Genomic DNA, 21913 nt, shown 5'->3' on the forward strand with positions numbered 1-21913 from the left:
TCTATACCCCCTAATAGAATGGCTCCCGCGGAGTTAAGAGAGTTAAAAGCCCAACTTCAAGAGTTATTGGGCAAAGGCTTCATTATACCAAGTGCATCTCCTTGGGGTGCTCCAGTTTTGCTTGTGAAGAAAAAGGATGGGAGTTTTTGGATGTGCATAGAATACCGACAGTTGAACAAGGTAACCATAAAGAACAAGTATCTCATTCCTCGCATTGATGACTTGTTCGATCAGTTAGAAGGTGCTTGTGTCTTCTCTAAGATTGACTTAAGATCTGGTTATCATCAATTGAAAATACGGGCAACGGATGTGCCAAAGACTGCTTTTAGAACCAGGTATGGGCATTATGAATTTGTAGTAATGTCTTTTGGTCTTACGAATGCCCCTGCTGCGTTCATGAGTTTGATAAACGGGATTTTTTAGCCATATTTGGATCTCTTTGTGATCGTATTTATTGATGACATACTGATATACTCTAAAAGTAAGGATGAACATGAGGAGCATTTGAGAATGGTATTGGAAATGTTGAGGGAGAAAAAGCTTTATGCCAAGTTCTCTAAGTGTGAGTTTTGGCAAGATGCAGTGTCCTTCTTGGGGAACGTGGTTTCTAAGGATGGAGTGATGGTGGATCCTTCTAAGATTGAGACAGTGAAGAATTGGGTAAGACCTACTAATGTGTCAGAAATAAGGAGCTTTGTTGGTTTAGCTAGCTATTACCGCCGATTTGTCAAGGGATTCTCTTCCATTGCTTCCCAACTGACGAACTTGACCAAACAAAATGTCCCATTTGTATGGTTGGATGAGTATGAGGAAAGCTTTCAGAAGCTCAAGACTCTGTTGACTACTGCACCAATTCTCACCTTGCCAGTGGAAGGTAAGAATTTAATTGTCTATTGTGATGCATCCTATTCGGGTTTATGTGCAATGCTAATGCAAGAGAAGAATGTGATTGCTTGTGCTTCAAGACAATTAAAAGTGCATGAACGTAACTATCCAACTCATGATTTGGAATTGGCTGCAGTAGTGTTTGCGTTAAAGCAATTGAGACACTATTTATATGGGGTTAAGTGTGACGTCTACACGGATCATCGTAGCCTTCAATATGTCTTTACTCAAAAGGATTTGAACTTGAGACAAAAGAGATGGATAGAGCTACTAAAGGACTACGATATCACTATCTTGTATCATCCGGGAAAGGCGAATGTTGTAGCGGATGCTTTAAGTAGAAAGGCGGGAAGCATGGGAAGTCTAGCTCACTTGCAAGCTTCTAGACGCCCATTGGCTAGAGAGGTTCAGACTCTAGCTAATGACTTGATGAGATTAGAAGTAAATGAGAAGGGAGGATTGTTGGCTTGTGTGGAGGCAAGATCTTCCTTTCTTGACAAGATTAAGGGAATACAGTTTTGATGATGAGAAACTAAGAAGAATCCAAGATAAGGTATTGCGAGGAGAGGCTAAGGAAGCACAAATCGATGAGGAAGGTGTTTTGAGAATCAAGGGAAGGGTATGTGTGCCCCGTGTTGATGATTTGATCAACACTATTATGACAGAAGCTCATAGTTCAAGGTATTCGATACATCCGGGTGCAACCAAGATGTACCGTGACCTAAAGCAACACTTTTGGTGGAGTAGAATGAAGCGTGACATCGTGGACTTTATTGCCAAATGTCCAAACTGTCAACAAGTAAAGTATGAACACCAAAGGCCCGGAGGAACACTTCAGAGAATGCCCATTCCGGAATGGAAATGGGAAAGAATAGCAATGGACTTTGTGGTTGGTTTTCCAAGGACAATGGGTAAGTATGACTCCATTTTGGTGACTGTTGATAGGTTAAATAAATCTGCTCATTTCATTCCGGTAAAGGTGACTTACAATGCAGAGAAGTTAGCCAAGATCTATATCTCAGAAATCGTTCGATTACATGGGGTTCCACTATTTATCATATCAGATAGAGGTACGCAGTTTACCTCTAAGTTTTGGAAAACATTGCATGCGGAATTGGGTACTAGGTTGGACCTTAGTACTGCGTTCCATCCTCAGACCGATGGTCAGTCTGAAAGGACGATTCAAGTGTTGGAGGATATGCTTCGTGCATGTGTGATAGAGTTTGGTGGCCATTGGTATAGCTTCCTACCCTTAGCGGAGTTTTCATACAATAATAGCTATCACTCAAGTATTGATATGGCCCCATTTGAAGCATTGTATGGGAGGAGATGTAGGTCTCCCATTGGTTGGTTTGATGCATTCGAGGTTAGGCCTTGGGGTACTAACCTTTTATGGGATTCAATAGAGAAAGTGAAGTCTATTCAAGAAAAGCTTCTAGCGGCGCAAAGTAGACAAAAAGAATATGGAGATCGAAAGGTTAGAGACTTAGAGTTCATGGAAGGTGAATAAGTCTTGTTGAACGTTTCACCAATGAAAGGGGTGATGTGATTTTGTAAGCGAGGTAAACTTAGCCCAAGGTATATTGGTCCATTTGAAGTACTTAAGCGAGTAGGGGAGGTGTCTTATGAGTTAGCCTTGCCTCCAGGGCTGTCCGGAGTGCATCCGGTATTCCATGTGTCTATGTTGAAAAGATATCATGGGGATGGAAATTACATTATCCATTGGGATTTAGTTTTGCTTGATGAGAATTTGTCTTATGAGGAGGAACCTGTTGCCATTCTAGATAGAGAAATTCGCAAGATGAAATCAAGGGAGATTGCATCCATCAAAGTTCAATGGAAGAATCGACCCGTTGAAGAAGCCACTTGGGAGAAGGAGGCGGATATGCGAGAAAAATACCCATATCTGTTTACAAATTCAGGTACTCCTTTTCGCCCTTGTTTTCCTTCTTGTTATCGTTCGGGGACGAACGATGGGTAAATTGGTATCTATTGTAACGACCTATTTAGTCGTTTTGAGCAGCAGATTTTATTTTTGGAAAAACAGGCTGAGGCGACGGACCCCACGATGGACCGTCAGGGGCACGACGGACCGTCGCAGGGTCTCGTTTCAAAACACTTAGAAAAACTGAAAATTGGATACTGAAAATTGACTCTCTGAACATCATAACGAAATGGCAGGACGGACCGTCACAGGTGTGACGGACCGTCACAGACCCTTGGTGGAAATTTGGGTCTCTGAACTTTGCGACAACCTGCAGGACGGACCTTCGCAGGCATGACGACCCGTCACAGGTTGCACAATCCCAGTCCAGGTCGGATTTCTTTATACGTTTTAAGGGAAGTTTTTGACTATTCTTAACTTAATTATAAAGTTAGTGGGTTAATGTTAATAAGTCTAATTACTTGGGGGTTAAAAGAGGTATCCTTAAGTTAATTAGTGGGGCATTATTGCCATCTTTTATTCTCAATTATATACTAATTAGGGTAAAAGAAAGAGGGTTGGAATAAGAAAAATAAGAAAGGACAAAGAGAGACAGAAAAAGAAAGAGAACGAGTAGAGAGAGAGAGAAACGAAGGGGATAGCAAGGATTTTGAGAAGATAGCTTGTTGATCGCAATTCTTCGGTGGAGGTAGGTTATAGTTTTCATGCTTTTATAGTAAACTCTTAATAGCGAATGATATGTATTGATAGTATAGTAAACCCTGCTATGTGCTTAATTGTATGCATGCATGCACGTGATTATATAATTGTGATTATATTAAGCATGATGAAGTTATTGAATCCCAAATCTTGATAAAAACCTAATCTCTTTTTAATGATGATGCCTTGGTAAGGGAGAAGGTTTGATGAACTAAAGTAATGAGATTGATGATGCCTTTGTAAGGGAGAAGGCTTAATGAGTTGATAGAATGAGATTAGGGGATCGGGTGTCACGAACCGACACGTAGAATTAGGGGATCGGGTGTCACAAACCGACACGTAGATTTAGGGGATCGGGTGTCACGAACCGACACGTAGATTTAGGGGATTGAGTGTCACGAACCGACACGTAGATTTAGGGGATCGAGTGTCACGAACTGATACGTATATTTAGGGGATCGGGTGTCATGAACCGATACGTAGAATTAGGGGATCAGGTGTCACGAACCGACACGTAGATTTAGGGGATCTGGTTTCACGAACCGACACGTAGATTTAGGGGATCGGAGTGTCAAGTTCCGACACATAGTAGTAGAGGATCGGAGTGTCACGTACCGACACAAGAGGATTAATGAATATGAGGGAGCGGAGTGTCACGTACCGACAGAAGAGAAATAAAGATAATGAATCTTGAAAGATGTTAATATACTCAATCTAATGAACATAATTCCCAAATGAGTATGGTATTGAGGCTTGTGTCCTCATGTGTGAACTTGACGGTAATTGTTAATGATATAGTGCTTGCTGTTGCTACATGTTGAGTATCATAGTTGATTTTATGATATTGCTTGGTATATATTGTTTTCTATTTTGAGTTGGCCGATGATATCTACTCAGTACCCGTGTTTTGTACTGACCCCTACTTTTATGTTTTCTTCTTGTTATTTGTGGGGTGCAACAAACGTGCCGTCGTCTTCAACTCAACCGCAAATCTAGCCAGTCTTCGTCACATCGGATCTTTAGGGTGAGCTAACGCTTCTAGCTTGGACTGGACATTCTTCCTCCTGCCTTGATGCCTTGAACTTCCGGCATGGACTAGCTTTTACTTATTTTAGCTTCTTAGAATACTCTTAGTTTAGTAATTTGATCATAGATGTTCTTGTGGTGATGACTTCCAGATTTTTGGGATAATAATAGTTATTGATTTTTTAATGAGTTTAAGTCTTCCGCATTACTTTCTGTTGATATTATATTGAAATGTTAAGGTTTAGATTGGTTGGTTCGCTCACACAGGAGGGTAAGTGTGGGTGCCAGTCGCGATCCGATTTGGGTCGTGACAGTTTGAAGAAGCAATAAATCACCCTTCCATACTGCTAATGGTGTATCAATAGTTATTGGTCCAATTGAACATCTCTTTATCCAAGATTCTCTTTTATTGTACTCTTTCATTATCCATATATCTATCAATACTTCAGCTGGACGATCTGACAATGGATCAGGGTAACGAATATAACTAAGACAGTTATTCACTATTATAAGGCCATCACTCTTGCCATCATACCAATGACATGATTCCGGCAATTCCAGATGATAAAACTCTTCTGTGTTCATTTCAAAACAAAGAATAATTGTATCGTCTGTAGAAGCAAACCAATGACACGGATTGTTGTAAAGTATTTCTGAACAAGACGTCCAGAACACCAGAGGTACTTGTTGACCATTCAGTTCTCTCCAATAATCAGTGGACAAGTCAAAAATATCAACTTTCATATCTTTATCCATATAATCCTCGTAAACTTCTGATATCCGAATAAATTTGTAATCATTTTGAATGGAATCATAGCCAAACCCAATACCACTACTGGAACGTCTGTAACGTTTTGGAATACCAAAAGGACAAGCCGGTATTGATCGGTAATGTCGAGTTGTTGGATTAAACAAGATAGTAGCGAAGGAATCTGTTATAGCAATTAAACCATTGCAAGGACCAATGACTTGAACAAAAGTACAAGCACTTGTGGTGGTCACTTCCGGAACATCAAAATCTGGAGAAACGGCCTTAAAATCAAAACAATTTTCTTCACTTGAAAGGAAAGACAATATATTTTTGAAAAGGTCGTCATCTTCTTGTTTAATCGAATGCTTGAAGATAATCAATTCATCATTTGAACAATGGATATGAAGATGAATGAAAGTGGATGAGTTTATGATATTGCAAAACGTTTTACATGTACATTTGAATCGCAATAAAAACTTCACTGGGAGCTTTAGAAATATATATATGACCACATCTTGGGGCAATACCTTCATAATTCTATCCATCATCTTTGGTTATGTGCCCTTCCTTTTCTGAATGATGTCTATAACACCCTGTAACATGAGATTTATGTCCCTATTTCATTGGATCAAAAATTTTATTCGTTCTACCTTAATCTTCCTAACTTAATTTGCATTTTTGTGGTTTTTAGAGGTTTGTGGTGTATCATTATTCTTCCACAGAAACTTGTAAGGATCCAAAACTTATTCCTTGAAGAATAAGTGCATGCTCTTTTCATGGAACTTTTATTTATCAATAAAGAGCCAAGAAATTAACGTGTCAAGTGTTTATTATCCCAAATTCAGATCTAATTAATAATTCATTTCTTTATAATTTTTGTACAAATTAGATTGGGTAATCTCAATCATATATTTTGAATAAATTTCATCTATCAATTTTTAATATCATGAGAATGTTTGCATTTGACCAGTACACTAAATTAAAATATTGTAAATTACCTAATTAATTAAATATTACTGATAAATAAATTACTTTTTTGTATTTGAATCGGTCAATAAATTTAATATAGAAATACTAATGAATTGATAATTTGGTGACATATGAGTTTTTTAATGCACTGATATTTTTAAACTAAATATGATATAACTTATGCAAAATTTAGAATATATAATTGGTTGATGATAATGGTAAGGATTAATTTTAAAATGATAATAGTTATTATTCATTTAAAATTTAAAACAAAATTCTTAAGTCTTTTTTTTTTTCATTATAATTATTATTATTGTTGTTGTTGTTGTTTTTGTTGTTGTTATTGTTGTTTTTGTTGTTGTTGTTATTGTCGTCGTCGTCGTTGTTCTCATCATCGTCGTTGTTATTATTATTATTGTTAAAATGAATTCTCAATCGTAACAAACTTGTAGAATAACAATGTAGAACGTATTGAAATTAACACTATTAAAATTTGTTGTTTTTCCATTTTTGTTAATATATATAATTGAAAATCGAAGACAAATGATTATATATAAATTGAAGTTGTAATTCTAAGTCTTATTTGATGGAGTTCATATTTTCTAATGTTTAGGAAGCTTGATATATGACACAAAAAAGCTAGGAGAATTTTATTTTTAAAAACTCATGTAAGGGAATTTTATACTTGATATTAAAATTTGTTCTTCTTTCTATTGCATAGAAAACATCATGACTTCTAAAGAAGATCTTCTCATATCTTGTTACATAAATTAATTAATAAATAAATAAAAAAATAACCTAAAAGGTTCTATTATATGTATATTTATTCTATATACTACCTCAAAGTATGAACTCCCAAACAGGAATGTTGAATTATTAGGGATAATGCATAGGTACCCCCTTAACTTATGCTTGAAATATCAGATACACACTTATACTATACTAAGGTCCTATTATCCCCTAAACTTATTTTATTAATAATTTTTTTACCCCTTTTTGGCCTACGTGACACTATCTTGTGGGCCCAACGATGGTTGACTTTGTTTTTCAAACTAATATCACGTAGGCTAAAAAGAGGTAGAGAATTACTTATAAAAAAAGTTTAGGGGGTAATAGGACCTTAGTATAATATCAGTGACTCTCTGGGATTTTAGACATAGGTTGAGGGGGTACTTGTGCATTTTCCGGAATTATTATAATACTTATAATTAAAAACACTCAATTTTATTTATTTAATAAGATATATTATATAATATTATATTAAAAGTCGATATCTTTTCACATTAAAGTGTTATGACTTTTTCAATAATTTGTGACTTTTCTGAAGAGTTGTCACTTTTTTTATGGTTGTGACATTTTTTATGAGTTTTGACTTTTCCGAAGGATTGTGAATTTTTCAAAGAGTTGTATCTTTTATATGAGTTGTGAATTTTTCAAACATTTTTTGAATTTTTGAAGGATTGTGAGGGAGGTTTCCTCTCACTTTTAAACAACAATTATTTTTTAATGTTTTTTCTATTATTATTATTCATAAAAATCAAAAGTGTTATTTGGAACAATTGATTTACTTCGAAATTCAAAGGAAATTCAAGGTACCACATAAGAAAGAGTTAGTGAAAATCGTATCAAATTATTCATCCATTCATGCTCATATTTCCTTGTTATGATTTTCATCATATACATACTTCAATATTATTTATATCATTTTAGAACATTAATATCCTTTTAATTATCCTACATACTTTCTCCATCCACTTTTATTTGTCATGCGCTTTTCAAAAGTCAATTTGACTCATTTTCAAAGTTAAATTAAATTACATTAATTCGGTATTATAAACAAAAAAATTAAATATTCAAAAACTATATGAAAAGTACTATTAATTGCAAATTTTTTTGCAGATCAATATGAAGAATAAAAACATTTTTAAAATTTTAGTCAAAGTTCTTAATGTTTGACTCTATGAATAGAAACTATGACAAACAATACCGCGCTAATAGAGTATTTTTTTTTAATTTAAAAATACTAGTTTCCTACGAATAGTCACAACAACTTTAACTTTCATGTTTCTTTGTTCATAAATCAAAATCGTTCCTCATAATAAATGCTTTTGCATCTCTATTCTATGACAATTTGAGATCATTTAAAATTTTCATAATTCATTCTTTCCTAATCCACTAATATGTTTTGCCAAAGTTCTAAGCAGTGAATTTAGGCATTGATTTTCTATTAAAGAAGAAAAGAAGAGAACAGATAAACAGATAAACGTGCAATCAGTTATGACCTTTGCTTCATAGAGAAAACTAATACATATAGTGCACGAGGATTTTCATTACTTTTTCTTGTTTTCTTTCTTTGATTAATTTATTTTGTTTTTTCGTTTGAGAGAATTTAATAATTAGCGGTCACCTTACGAGTTACGTTGATGAATACACACATGATGTATTAGTTTTTCTGATAAAATTTTTATCGGAGAGACTAATAATAAATAAAGTCGAAAAGGCACATGATTGAGGTAAGATATTTCTTCTTTTCATTATCATGATTTTCTTGTATTATTCTCAACTGGAGGAGTTTCTTCTGAATTTTACTAAAACACTGGGTATAAACATAGTCCGTTGAATTATTAGTTTTGATGTTATGTCCACTATTTCTAAAATAGATTTTTACTTTAATCATAATATGATGATATAGCTTTGATAATAATTATTTTTCTAATCGACGTGCAACTAAAAATAAATAGAGGACGTTAAGCGTTAGTAGCAATAGATTTCAATCAAATGGAACACTAATGTGATTATAACATGAACATATAGTTTCATCTTTCTTCTTCAGTGGCTATGAGTTGCTCCATATGTTTTTATTTTTTGTATTTATATTGAGTATGAAATTTTCTTAGTATGAATTTCCTATAAAAAAAAATTTTAATCCGACAAAATTTTATGTCACAATATATACTCATTTCTAGATATACAAAAACAAATAAGAAAATAGTAATAGATCATTAAATGATCTTAAATAAAATTAATGATTCTATAAATAATAATTTAACCTTTATTTATATATTAATTATTTTTATTGAAAAAATTTAACTTTTAATGTTACGATCCAACTTCTATAAGATACCTGATACTTTCATTGCACAAAACCTATATGATATGTATATGGAAAAGCATCGCCAATTGGTAGGTAGTTTGGCTTAATTATCTCACACTCGATCCGATACTTCTTTTTAATTTGGTGTGATGAATCGCTACATGCACATTATGAAGAAGCACCATATTGAGGTTGCTCGACAAATGCTAAGATATGTGAAAAGTACAATTAGTTGTGGTCTTCTTTACATAAAAAAAAGAGAGGAAAGAATGCAAGTTGGTTGGTTACCACGACTCTGACTATGAAGGAGATCATGATACTCGTCATTCAACTACTGCATTTTTATTTTAGCTTGGAATTGGAGCTAGAGCAGTTTCTTGGTGTGGTAAAAGGCAACCGGTAGTGTCCCTGTCAAAAACAGAAGTTGAGTATCGGGCAACAGAAGATGCAACTCACCAAACTTATGATGCTAATAAAGGATTTAAAGCAACCAGTTGGTTATGTGGTTTACTTATTATGTGTTAATTAGTCAGCAATCAGTTTAGCTCAAATATCGTATTTCATACAAGGGCTAAGCATGGAAATACATTACCGCTTCATCAGAGAAAAAGTATTACAAGGAGAGATTAAATTGGAGTATATTCAAACAGAACAATAGAAGCCTTGTTCACAAAATACATATGTGTCAATAAGTTTGAAAGTTTTCGTGAGGACCTCGGCATTTCTAAGACTAGGGCTGATGTCAAGAGGAGGTGTTTAAGTCGTGCAACATCAGCATATTTTCTATAGTTTGACTAAGTCTTGCGCTGGCTATTTTCTAGTCATTAGTTGTCACCTCTTTATTTTATTAGTTCCTGATATTTTCCTAGTTGTAGTTAGTGCAAATTTGTTCCTAGTGTTTAGGGAAAGTAGTTTAATGAGATTATGAATACACAAATTGTGTAAGCACAATATTATTCTACTGTACGTATTAAATTAAATAACCTGCAACTCTTTCTCTACAAAATAGTTTTACTATTTTTTCTTCTCTTTAATCTTCCCTATAATTTGTCTTTTGATTATTGAGCTTCCTATTGCATTTAGTTCTTTAAGGTACTCTTCTTTCGAAGCATGGAGTAACACTTTGAAAATCAAAGACGAGTCTTAGAGTCTAATATAGGTGTCATGGGGTGTAAGCACTATTTTAAGACCTTTTTTTTTAATGAATATAGGTTATTTAGGAAGTTTAAGAACCAAAAAGTTGAAGAACGCCCATGACATTCTGAAGTTGGTTCAAAGGGGTTTTAGTGTGCCTTAACCTATTTGACTAGCTTTTAGGAATTGGAAAATTATGAAAAGTGTTAAAATGGTAGCTAATAGGTTTTTGAGTTTATTCATGGTCGAAACGTCCTGGTAAGACTCCCCAAAGACCAACCAAGGATCCTTGAGGATGACCCCTACTGGTTGAGGCAACACTGCCTAGGCAGTGTGCATCGATGGGACAAGGAAGGGACCGTGTGTGGATCTACGGGGCATCGATGCCACTGTCTTCCCACACATATCCAATTTGAGGAAGCCCTCGCCTTCAAAAGTCTCTGAACTTACCTACGGATGTGCAGGACGGAGGGGGGACGGTCTGTCGACTCACACATTGCCCGTCGATAGGGTTCCATCTATGAGGGTCTTGACATTCCTGCACATTTTAATGTTTAGTCATTTAATTAATTAAGTGGTTTAGTGGTTAGTAAGGGGTTAAGGGAAAACTAATTAACTAATTTAAGTCCCATATAAAGGCCCCAACCCCAATTAATCTAATTACAATTCACAAAATAAACTCTCTTCATTCTCACTTCTTTCTCTCTCTCTACTGGAACCCACTATTGAAGACAAGCTAGGGGGAGGTTTTGGGGTCTTGAAAGGGACGAATTCACCATCAAATCTTCATCAAACATTAAGGTATGTGATCTAATTCACCTTTGAGACTCTTTCCTCAAAGGGTTCCTTCAAAATGGATTTCAAAAGTTGAGTTTTCATGTGGGTTTCATTCAATTACGAAATTGATGTTGTGAATTGAGTAGTTTATGGTTTCTTTAGGATATAATGAATAGATTAACATTTTTGAACTTGATTATGATTAATTGTAATGTTTTAATTCAAATTGAAGAATGTGATCTTTAACTCCTAACCCTAAGTTTGATCTTGATGTAAATTGGGTTGTGATTGATTCAATTGTCTTGCTTATGGGTTATATCACTATTAAATGATGTAGTTATAATAAACACTAACAAATTGGAGTGAATTGTAGTCTTTCATGCTAGTCTTGAGAAGACGATCTAGGTTAGAAGGTAAGTTGACCTAGGCATCTTATTTTAAGTTATGATCTAGTATTGAATTGTGCTATATTTTTTATTCTAGTCTTATTATCATATTGAATATTGAATTATGATGTTGAACATCTGAATTGGGTTAAATTAAGGGTTTATGGTAAGGCCTTGATGATTAACTATAAGGAAGACTTGGTAAGTCTTAGAATCTCTATCTTTACTTCCAATTGTGATTAATTATGTCTAAGTCATGATGTTCTATTAGAGTATTCCTTGTATTAGGATTGATAGGGTGGTATGATGTTGAATTGAAATGCCTTGATTATGGATATGAGGTTGTTAAGATGTAAAGGTTATAAGGGTGGTTATGTATACCAATGTGCCTTATTATGAAATGATATGTAATGTGTTAACCTCACTTGTATGAATTGTGAAGAAAGGAATTATACTCATACAATTCTTATTGAGCTATTGATGATGATGATTATACAAGGGGTAGACCCTATGAACTAAACTAAGCTATGATTTATAATTATAGGCTTAAACATTTCAAAAAGGTACTCTAGCTTAGCACCGAGTGAACTAGATTGAGGATTGCCCCTTCCCACATGGGGAAGGCATGAGCACTACGTTACTCTTGTGATTGGCGACTATAATGCACGGCGCATAAAGAGGGTCCCAACTATATCTCCTAGTTTTTGAACTATGTTGCCCCCATAGGAATACTAGCTATTGGATCCACATAGTTTCTATGTTTCATGTTTTGGTACTACCTTGGCAAGTAATCCACCTTATTTCGGTGTAGTTTTTTATGATGCCGGATTTAACACTAGCTCATGTGGTCTATGTCGGTTAGGGTAATATGTTCCCAAAAGGTAAAATGAATTAAAGGATTTGAACTGTAACTTGGATAACCTAAGGGGTCTGTCTTGGTCTAGGTAGGGGTATGGTACTTTACCTAAGCATTGCACTAGTTAGCCTTGAGGGGAGTCTTAGGAGGATGTTCTTATATATGTTTATGTTACAATGATATATGATATGTACATGATAAACTTAGACATTGTTTATATAATATGTTTGTTAGTGCACTTATGAATATGCTTTGGGTTAATTGTTAATATAAGATGAAATATATATCTATATGTTACATTATGTGAAGTTGGACATTGATTGTGGTTTATTATTTGAGACTATTTGAATGAGTGGGGTTATGGGGCTTTGTTTGGTCATTGCACTTATTGACTTGGTAAGGATCCATGAGTAGTTGTCTTGCTTAATATGATGTTTAATAACTCTTAACCATATTTGTGGTGTCATTCCTTGATGGTAAGGTTGTAGTAAATCATGGGTTCAAGTATGTTGGGGATACATGTTATTTGGTTGAGTTTATAATCCTGTTTGGTTGATCAGTATGACTTGCTTGGTTATGCTTGAGACTTTTAAGCTTGTAAATGACATGTTTTGACTAAAAGTCCCTTTTTAGCATATTTTGGTATTATATGTACATATGGTCTCATAGTTAGTACATGTGGAGTACTAACCCCATTTCTTCCATTTTCCCAAGCATTTTAGGTTCAGGTCGTTGAAGACTTATTCGGAATGACTTGAAGAATGCTTGGATATTCTCTATCATCAAAGTGGGTAGGTCCTCACTTTTCGAGGGCGATGCCAATATCTTGCCTATGAATCCCCTTTGTCTTTGTAAGACTTTTATGTTCGTTCCACTTTCATTTTGTACGACTTGTATAAGCCTATATGTGGCTTCTTTACATTTTGTGTAGGGCTATGCCCATAATGTGATAATGGTTTAGATTGTATGATATGAGACAATCTTTGTGATTATTTTTCTATCTTAAATATATGTATGTGCAAAAGTAGAAGGCTACCTAACCTTCCTATAAAAAAGGTCTATGTATACTCGATACGACTATATATTATGTGTATATAGAGGTTTATGTAAACCTCCAAGTAAATGTAATGAAAAGTTTAATTTTTTTTTGCATTTTCAACCTATGAATGTAATGACATGAGACTAAGTCACTACTATGTAGGTTTGTTTCATAATTTTGAAGCGTACCATACTTATGAATAAGAACCTATGTGACGCCTAGGAATCACTCTCTTTATTAGAAATCCTATATCATGCCATTAGAGTATACTTATGGTATGATTTTGCATCTAATCCTATTATTGTGCTTATTGGAAGAATTAACACAAGAAGGAACGCGACACGAAGACTTGAAGAGGAAATTGCCAATGCAAGAGCTCCTCCCCATGGTGATCAAGTTCCTCCACATAAATATGATGCTAACATGGAGCATGAACTGGTCAATTCTCCTCCTTTGATGGATGAGAATATAAGGACCCTCTTCTCCAAATGGCCCAAGCTATCAGTACTCAAGCACAAGCAGCCACTGGTCAAGCCCAAGCTATGATGGCCCAAGCAAATTGAGACGTTGTGCCCCGTTCTCATTAACAAGTCACTACTATGGCTTCTCGTCTAAGGGACTACACTCGATTGAACCCTCCTACCTTCTATGGGTCTATTGTTGAGGAAGACCCCCAGGAATTCATCGATGAAGTCCTTAAACTACTTTTGGCTATGGGGTTGTCCACAAGTGAGAAGGCCAAATTTGCCACCTATCAACTCAAGTACGCAGAACAAGACTGGTTTGTGCATGGAGGGATATTAGGCCCTTGAGAAGTAGTCCTTTGACTTTGTTGTTATTTAAGAAGGCTTTTTCCCAAAGGAGACGAGGGAGACAAAGGTGGTGGAGTTCATCACCCTTCGCCAAGGAGGTATGAGTGTCATGAATACTCTTTGAAATTCACTAAATTTTCAAAATATACTCCTTCTTTGGGTTCCGATCCTAATGATGAAATGAGTCGCTCTGTGACAGGGGTGTAAAATGATTTGCAAGAGGAGTTTCATTTTGAAATGCTACACGACAACATGAACATTTCTTGTTTTATGGTGCATGCCAAACATGTAGAAGAGGCAAGGGCTAGGAGGAAGAGTAATGATGTGAAGAGGGAAAGATCTTTTGATGGAAGTACTTCAAAGAATAGGCTTGAGATACAAGACAAGCCTAGATTTAAGAAACAGGTTTCAAGTCATGTCTCTTCCAAGTTCCCAAAATCTAGTGGTGATAGGGTGTCTAACCCTAAATTCAAGAAGGGAAAAGGTACTATTTCACCAACTGAGAAGCTGACTTGTGGAAAGTGTGGCAAGAAGCAGTATGGTGATTGCCTTAAGGGGATGGATACTTGATTTGGTTGTGGTAAAAGTTGGCATAAGGTTAGGGATTGCCAAAATGTGAGGGGTCAAGACAAGGGAATTGGTAAAGCTCAAGCAAGTAGTTCTGTTTTTGCTTTTTTTGATAAAAAATTTTGAAAAAGTCTTCAAAGAGGATTCTCTAAAGAAGATCTGCTTCTATGCTCTCCGCTCTAGGGGTGAGCAAGAGACTTCTCTCGATGTGGTGACCGGTATGTTGAAAGTCTTCTCTATTGATGTATATACCTTATTTGATCCCGGCGCTACTTTATTCTTTGTTACTCTTCTAGTAGCCAAAAAGTTTGATATTTTACCTTATATTTTGCATGAACCTTTTATAGTGTCTACTCCGATGGGTGAGTCAGTTGTTTCAAAAAGAGTATACAAAAATTGTCTTTTAAAGTTGCCCAATAGAGTTTCTTATGTTGACCTAGTAGAACTTGATATGTTTGATTTTGATATTTTATTTGGTATGGATTGGTGCATGCATGTTTTTCCTCTGTTGATGTCTTTACCGACCATAAGATCTCCAATATCTGTTTACCCAAAAGGAGTTGAATCTCTGACAAGGAAGGTGGTTAGAATTGTTGAAAGATTATGATATGAGTGTCCTATATCTCCCCGACAAGGCTAACGTGGTTGCGGATGCCCTAAGTCGTATGACTTTGCATAGTGTATCCCATATTGGCGATGCCAAGAAGGACCTAGCGAAGGAAGTTCATATGTTGGCTAGGTTGGGGTGAGGTTGGAAGGTTCTCCGAATGGGGGTGCTATAGTCCATCATAACTCAGAGTCATCTCTACTGGTTAATATGAAGTCAAAACAACACCTTGATGATCCATTAATGGAGTTGAAGGAATCGATTCTCGGCAAGTTAAATGAGTCATTCACATTAGGGGGGATGGTGTGTTAAGGTACCAAGGAAGATTATATGTTCACGATGTAGATGGGTTGAGTGACCGGATCCTAGAAGCCCATGGGTCCGCTAATTAATTTATCCGCGCTCAACAAAAATGTACCATGACCTAAGGGAAATATATTGGTGGGAAAGTTTGAAGAGGGACATAGTGGAGTTTGTCGCTAAGTGTCCAAATTGCCAACAAGTAAAGGCCGAACATCAAAAGCCGGGTGACTTACTACAAGACATCCAAATTCCTACTTGGAAGTTGGAATACATCAATATGGAGTTTGTAGTCGGTTTACCTTGTACTCAAAAGTCATATAATTCCATATGGGTTGTTGTGGATAACTTGACTAAGTTCGCTCGCTTTATCCCCTTAAAGTCTACTTATTTAGCGGAAGATTATGCAAGGATATTCATAGATGAGATTGTGTGTCGCAATGGTATTCTGTTATCCATCATATTAGATTGGGGTGCACAATTCACAATTAGGTTTTGGAGATCATACCAAAAATGGTTGGGTACTAAGGTGAAGTTGAGCACCGCTTTTCATCCCCAAATGGATGGTTAAGTGGAAAGCACTATTTAAACCCTTGAGGATATGCTTAGGGCTTGCATTATTGATTTTAAAGCGAATTGTCATAAGAATTTGCCTTTGTTGGAGTTTTCTTATAATAATAGCTTTCATTAACCCATCTCCATGGCTCCCTATGAAGCCTTGTATGGTAGGAGGTGTAGATCTCCTATAGGGTGGTTTGAAGTGGGTGAGTGATACGCTCAAACTTACTTCTCAAATAAGAAGTAAAGCGGTCGTGTCATGTAAATAACCCAACTAGTGAGGTTGGGATCGTTCCCACGAGGAAAATAGTCTAGACATAACTTCAACCTATTATTACTATTGTTTGGTCAATGACTTCCTTGGAAAGTAAAAACAATAAAAGGGGGGTTTCTATTTCTAAATGAGTGAAAATAACTAACGAAATTGAAATAGACACTTAACATCTTTGAAAGTTGGAGTTTAATCAATGAATCAAAGTAACTAGGGTTTACGTGTTCCCCACAGGTTCATAACTTGATAATTCTAACTATAACAATTCTTTCCTAGTATCTTGCATGCAAAGTGATAAGTTATGTATTTCTAAATCCTTGGTCAGGCATCTAGAAAATCTCACTCCGCACCTTCGTCCGGCTACGTGTGTTGCTTTCCTAACCCTTATCTTTACGTCATATTAAGCATCGTATTCGATATTTGACTAAGTGAGTACCTCGTACCAATCAATACTAGCCTATTAGATAGTATAACACTAAATCTATGTTAATAATTCTTTTCCTATTATCTACCTCCTTGGTCCAGCAAGTAGTATTAAGGCGAGTTCTAACGTTTTTCATCCGTTAAAAAGACTTCTAAGCAAATGAATTATTAATACATGCAAGACATTATTCTAGAATTGTTATTTTAATTAGGTTTTATCTCATTATTTGCCTATGGTTCCCACAACCCTAGTTATGGAGTTTAGTTGCTCATAGTCATAATCACAATATTCAAATATATTGAATAAGAATTCATGTGCTTACTTAAATGAGAAAGAGAAAAATCCGAAAGTTTGCTTGATTAATCACCAAAAGTCAATTGCAAGAATCTCAAAGTAATCAATAATCTCACAAAATCTCAAAGTAATCAATAATCTAACACTAATACAAAGGGCTCACAATAATATGATGTCAAACCTACCAGAGTCTAACCGTATTAGAGTCTAACCTTTAAAACGAGGTTTTTCAAACTATTTATAAAAAATAAAAACCTACTTAAACAAGGACTCTATTTGTTGGAAATTTGCAAAAACGCAGCTGGGTCGACAGACCTCACAACGGATCGTCATGGTCACGACAGACCGTTATGGACTCCGTCGTCCCATACTTATGCAATTTCTTCAGCTGCTCTTCTTCATTACCCTCGACGGTAGGTATGATGGACTGTTATAGGCACAGCGGTCCATCGAGGGACTTCGTTTCAAAACAGTTCAACTCTTGAAATATGGGTACTGGGATCACTTCTCTGAACTTCATGACGAACCTGCAGGACGGACCTTCATAGACACGACGGACCGTCACAAGCTACGTAACCCCACACTTGGTCAGACTTCCCCATCTTCCTTCAGCAGCTGCACTACGCTTCCACCTACGGGCCGTCACAAGCACGGTGGACCTTCATAAGCTCCGTAGGTGGTCTCTTCTGCATTTTTTTGCTCAAAATCTCCGCATTCAGCTTTGGACAGATTTCCTGCAAAATAAAAAGAAACTTATATAAAAATTAGCACAAAAAGGCTTTTGGACACACTAATCTTAAGGAAAAATTATTAATAATACCGTGAAACCATGGTATATCAATACCCTCAACTTAAATTCGTTGTTCTTCCTCAAGCGACGCACTATGACTCAACACAACATCTTTGTACAATAGTATCCATGTTTCATAGTTTGCAATAATTTGGCTATCAATCCCGATTAATCTCATTAAATCTATGCATGCTCTCACTATTAGGCTTGAACTATGTGGGATCAGAACATTACACAGACTCACCATGCACTAAATCCGATCCTCTTCAATTTCTCACTGAGGTGCTAACAATTCCGGTATTGCAACTAGTGTCCTCACTTCAAAACATAATTCTCATTTTTCACACAATGATTTCAATTTGAGTATAAGGATTACTTTTCAACACTCGCTCTCAGAACAAAGTCACACTCATTCATACCTATTGCCATAAGTTTGCTCTTATTTTCATTGCCTTAAGTTCGCTATACAACCCTTAGTATCACGATAGGACTTTCTTGGCTTGTAACATAGGATCAGGGTCAGGTAGGGTATATTTAGGTATACTTTAGTGACTTTTTTCCCTCCTTGACAAATCGGCTAAACCTTCCACTTTCTATTATTTTATCTTGCCCAGTTTCTAATATTCTTTCACCTTGCTATTTTCTGTTCTTTCTTCATTTGTGTAAGTGACTCTCTTCTTTTCTTGCTTGTATTTCTTGTATATTTTTATTTTTCTTTAATCTTCGTTCAACTAATTCTTGAGTCAATTTACTTTTGTTCTTTCTCTCTCTTTGTTCTTTCAACCCCACTTTCCAGAGCATTCCTCATAATAGCCACCCTCAACTCATGGCTTTGCCATGAGTCAAGGTACACAATACCCAAAGTTGGGTGAGGGCCATACGAAGGTTGTTTACTGCATTAGCCACCCTCAACTTATGCTTTTGGCATAAGCTGAGGTGCACATGTCCAAGGAGGGACCAGGGCCAAAGAAGGATAAATTTCATTTGGATCAAAGAAGGATAAATTTCATTTGGTTTTCTTCTATTTAGGATAAAGATGGGCTATATTGAATAAGGGCCTATGATCCTTTCCTAATTGTCTATTACAACTTACTTTTAGCAGGACTAACCAGGCAAGTTCTAGCTCAGTACCAATAGTGGACTTATTTAAATTTTCCTCACACTCACTTGACATCTCATCACTATACCAGATTATCAGACACCTAGTTCAAATTTAAGACTTAGGGTAATGCAATGGTGTAACTCTATGTTATGTTTAGAGCCACACAATTATCAGTTACTATGCCTAGTCATGCATCATTTTCCAGTTTTTTATCAGGATATCATTTTAGCCATCAAGCTCCAGAATTAAACTATGTACAAAACATATAAACATGCCGGTTCAACAGAAAAAGTAATCAGTCTTTTGCGAAAAAATAACACAGGCAAGAAAACCCAAAAGAGGATAGTGAATTGGGCTACTCAGACTTTACCCTAACACTCACTTTCCATTTACCCCACCCTCAACAAAAAATCATGCAATTGTCCCCAATGCATAAAAATTTAAATACTAGAGTGGTAGGTGAAGCAAACCTGTGGCGCAAAGCACCGTCGATCAGCAAGCTGGTGGGTCCAATTAACCGGAACCCACGTCCTCTACAATCTGGACACCCTCAGTAGTGTCGTTAGCAACAACCGCACTATCAGTAGTGCCTCCTGCTATCTCCACAGTACGGGAGATAGACGCCCCAGCCGCTAACTCTGATGCTCACATATGGTGCACCTCCTCCTCAGAAAGTGAGGCTCTCCTCGCAGCCTCCATCTCTCGGCGCTCCTTCTTCCGTGCTCGGGCCTCGTCCTCTTCTCGACCCCAACGCCTCTTGGCATTCTGTCGAGAGGGAGGTGGTGGAATCTCTGAGGTGGCGAATAGGGCCGCTAGCACTGTGCCCTCGGCACTCAGCAGAAGGGGCCTCAGACTCTGGTACCCTAGCCTCTATAATCATTGCAATATCTACACGAAGACTGTCAACTGCAGCCTGAAGATTCGACACATCCACCGGAGGGGCTGGTCGGGCTAGCACCCTCAAATCGAAGGCGTCCAACCGCTGGTTAACCTAAGGGATCTTCCGCTCTGTATATTGTACCATTTTCCGCTCTAGACGCTCTTCGGACTCAGTAATAGACTTCTACATCCACGGCTAGATATGATGCAGAAGTGTAGCCATTTGTGCCTCCAATTTTTAGACCCTAGAAAGCGGGACCAGTGTCGGTAGAGGGGCTGTGCGACAGAAGCTCGGGGCAATGCTACTACCCGGGATAGACTCGACCGGGGTAGTGCCAGTGGACGCCGCCTGTGTAGCCGTGCGGGCCTAGGCTACCATATCAGCAAGATCATCAGCAAGTGGGGGCAGCTCTGGACGGGTCCCTCTGCGTGGAGCTAACTCATTGGCCTCATCTCTGATGAGGCCGGCATCAATAGTGCCCTGCGGGGTGTTGAGCTGATCTACGTGCCATATAGGCACACCTACGAACCTAAAGTGAGTGAAGATCATGCACGGGAAAGGGTAAGTAGTAGTGACCTTGAATGCCCTTTCGTGCATGACTGCCTATAGAAGCCATGCGAAGTCCACCTCAAACCCGACTATCATCGCCGCGATCAACACTGCTCGATCCAATGTAACGATATTATCAGCAGCTGTGGGGGAAAGGCAGTGACGGACAAGCAGCCACAAGAACTTCGCCGTGAAAGTCAGGTTGGCCTTATTGATGGCCCCCTTTGGCTCGATTGCAAAGTCGGCACCCTCTCCATCTACTGACAGTTGCAGGGCCATCCACCTCTTGGTGGTCTCTCTTAGTGATGGCTCGTGCAGGAACTGGCCATCTTTTATTATGTGCCAGCGGTAGTCGAACTCGGCAGTGAGAGGGGTCCGAGTAGCATCAACACCCTCACCGTATAGAAACCGGCGGATGGCAGGAAGGGAAATATCAACCTGTACACCCCGTACTCGAACCTGCTCCAGTGGGGCTTTTTTAGCGGGGGAAGCCCGCCTATGTATCTGCGATCGGAGAGTCTCTATGTAGGATGCGTAGAACTCTCAGACCATTTCTTCACTGTAACGTCCCAACAGACGTGTTGTTCACTCCAAGCGATGTCTGGTTAAGAGATTATGGATCTCAGGCATCGTCGGGAGGCTCCCTGTAAGGACCCGCCACTCCAAGGTGAGTGTTCGAGTCATCACTTCTTTATTAGTCAGGAACTTGGCGTCAGAGTAGACTTAAAATTGCCCGTCAACACACCACTGGTTAGGCTGGTCAGTGGCTGCAGTAAGGACTTGAGCTGGTGAGCCTGATGTAGATTGTGAACTGTCAGTCTCATTAGATGAGGCCGACGCTGCAGCGGTGGCGGGTGCGAGAACCTCAGCAGAGCCGGAGGCTTCCTCCGACTAGGATACCCCTAATGAGCCAGACGCTCTTTATTCATTTGTTGCTGACCCAGAGGGTGTGCCGGTCAGTGTGCGCTCCTCATCAGACTGGGAGGCAGTGACTACGCCGGACGCCACCTTTTTGGGTGTGGCTCTGGGAGCACGTGCAGCACGAGAAGGGGTGGACGTACCTGGGGGCACATACTCGGGATCACGCTCATCATCCGAGCAAATGACAATGCGGGCAGACGGGGCGACAGACTTCGATCGCCCGCATGCGTAGATTTTTTCTTGCTTGGGTTCCATCGTAGATAGTACCTGTAAAGGA

The 21913-nt window shown here is 37.7% G+C and overlaps 2 protein-coding genes across 2 annotated transcripts; one reads left to right on the top strand and one right to left on the bottom strand.

Annotated features, from left to right (window-relative positions):
* Nucleotides 1–4768: 4768 nt before the first annotated feature.
* SLF9 (S-locus F-box protein type-9) lies at nucleotides 4769–5919 on the bottom strand. The gene has a single exon (NM_001329461.2). The coding sequence runs from the start codon at nucleotides 5852–5854 to the stop codon at nucleotides 4790–4792; it is 1065 nt and encodes a 354-aa protein (NP_001316390.1). The 5' UTR covers nucleotides 5855–5919; the 3' UTR covers nucleotides 4769–4789.
* An 8241-nt stretch (nucleotides 5920–14160) lies between these two features.
* On the top strand, nucleotides 14161–14943 carry LOC138342261 (uncharacterized). The gene is made up of 3 exons (XM_069294598.1): nucleotides 14161–14290; nucleotides 14409–14471; nucleotides 14666–14943. The coding sequence occupies exons 1-3, from the start codon at nucleotides 14161–14163 to the stop codon at nucleotides 14941–14943; spliced, it is 471 nt and encodes a 156-aa protein (XP_069150699.1).
* The last annotated feature ends 6970 nt before the right edge of the window (nucleotides 14944–21913 follow it).

Source organism: Solanum lycopersicum, chromosome 1 (assembly GCF_036512215.1).
Source record: "Solanum lycopersicum chromosome 1, SLM_r2.1".
NCBI lineage: Eukaryota > Viridiplantae > Streptophyta > Magnoliopsida > Solanales > Solanaceae > Solanum > Solanum lycopersicum.

Bases quoted from the DNA above. Each gene is read 5' to 3' on its own strand.
- LOC138342261 (XM_069294598.1), top strand. From the start codon at position 14,161: ATGGCTTCTCGTCTAAGGGACTACACTCGATTGAACCCTCCTACCTTC. The intron at 14,291-14,408 runs GTGAGAAGGCCA...TTATTTAAGAAG, and splicing joins GGCTATGGGGTTGTCCACAA to GCTTTTTCCCAAAGGAGACG. The intron at 14,472-14,665 runs GTATGAGTGTCA...CCAAACATGTAG, and splicing joins CATCACCCTTCGCCAAGGAG to AAGAGGCAAGGGCTAGGAGG.
- SLF9 (NM_001329461.2), bottom strand. From the start codon at position 5,854: ATGATGGATAGAATTATGAAGGTATTGCCCCAAGATGTGGTCATATAT.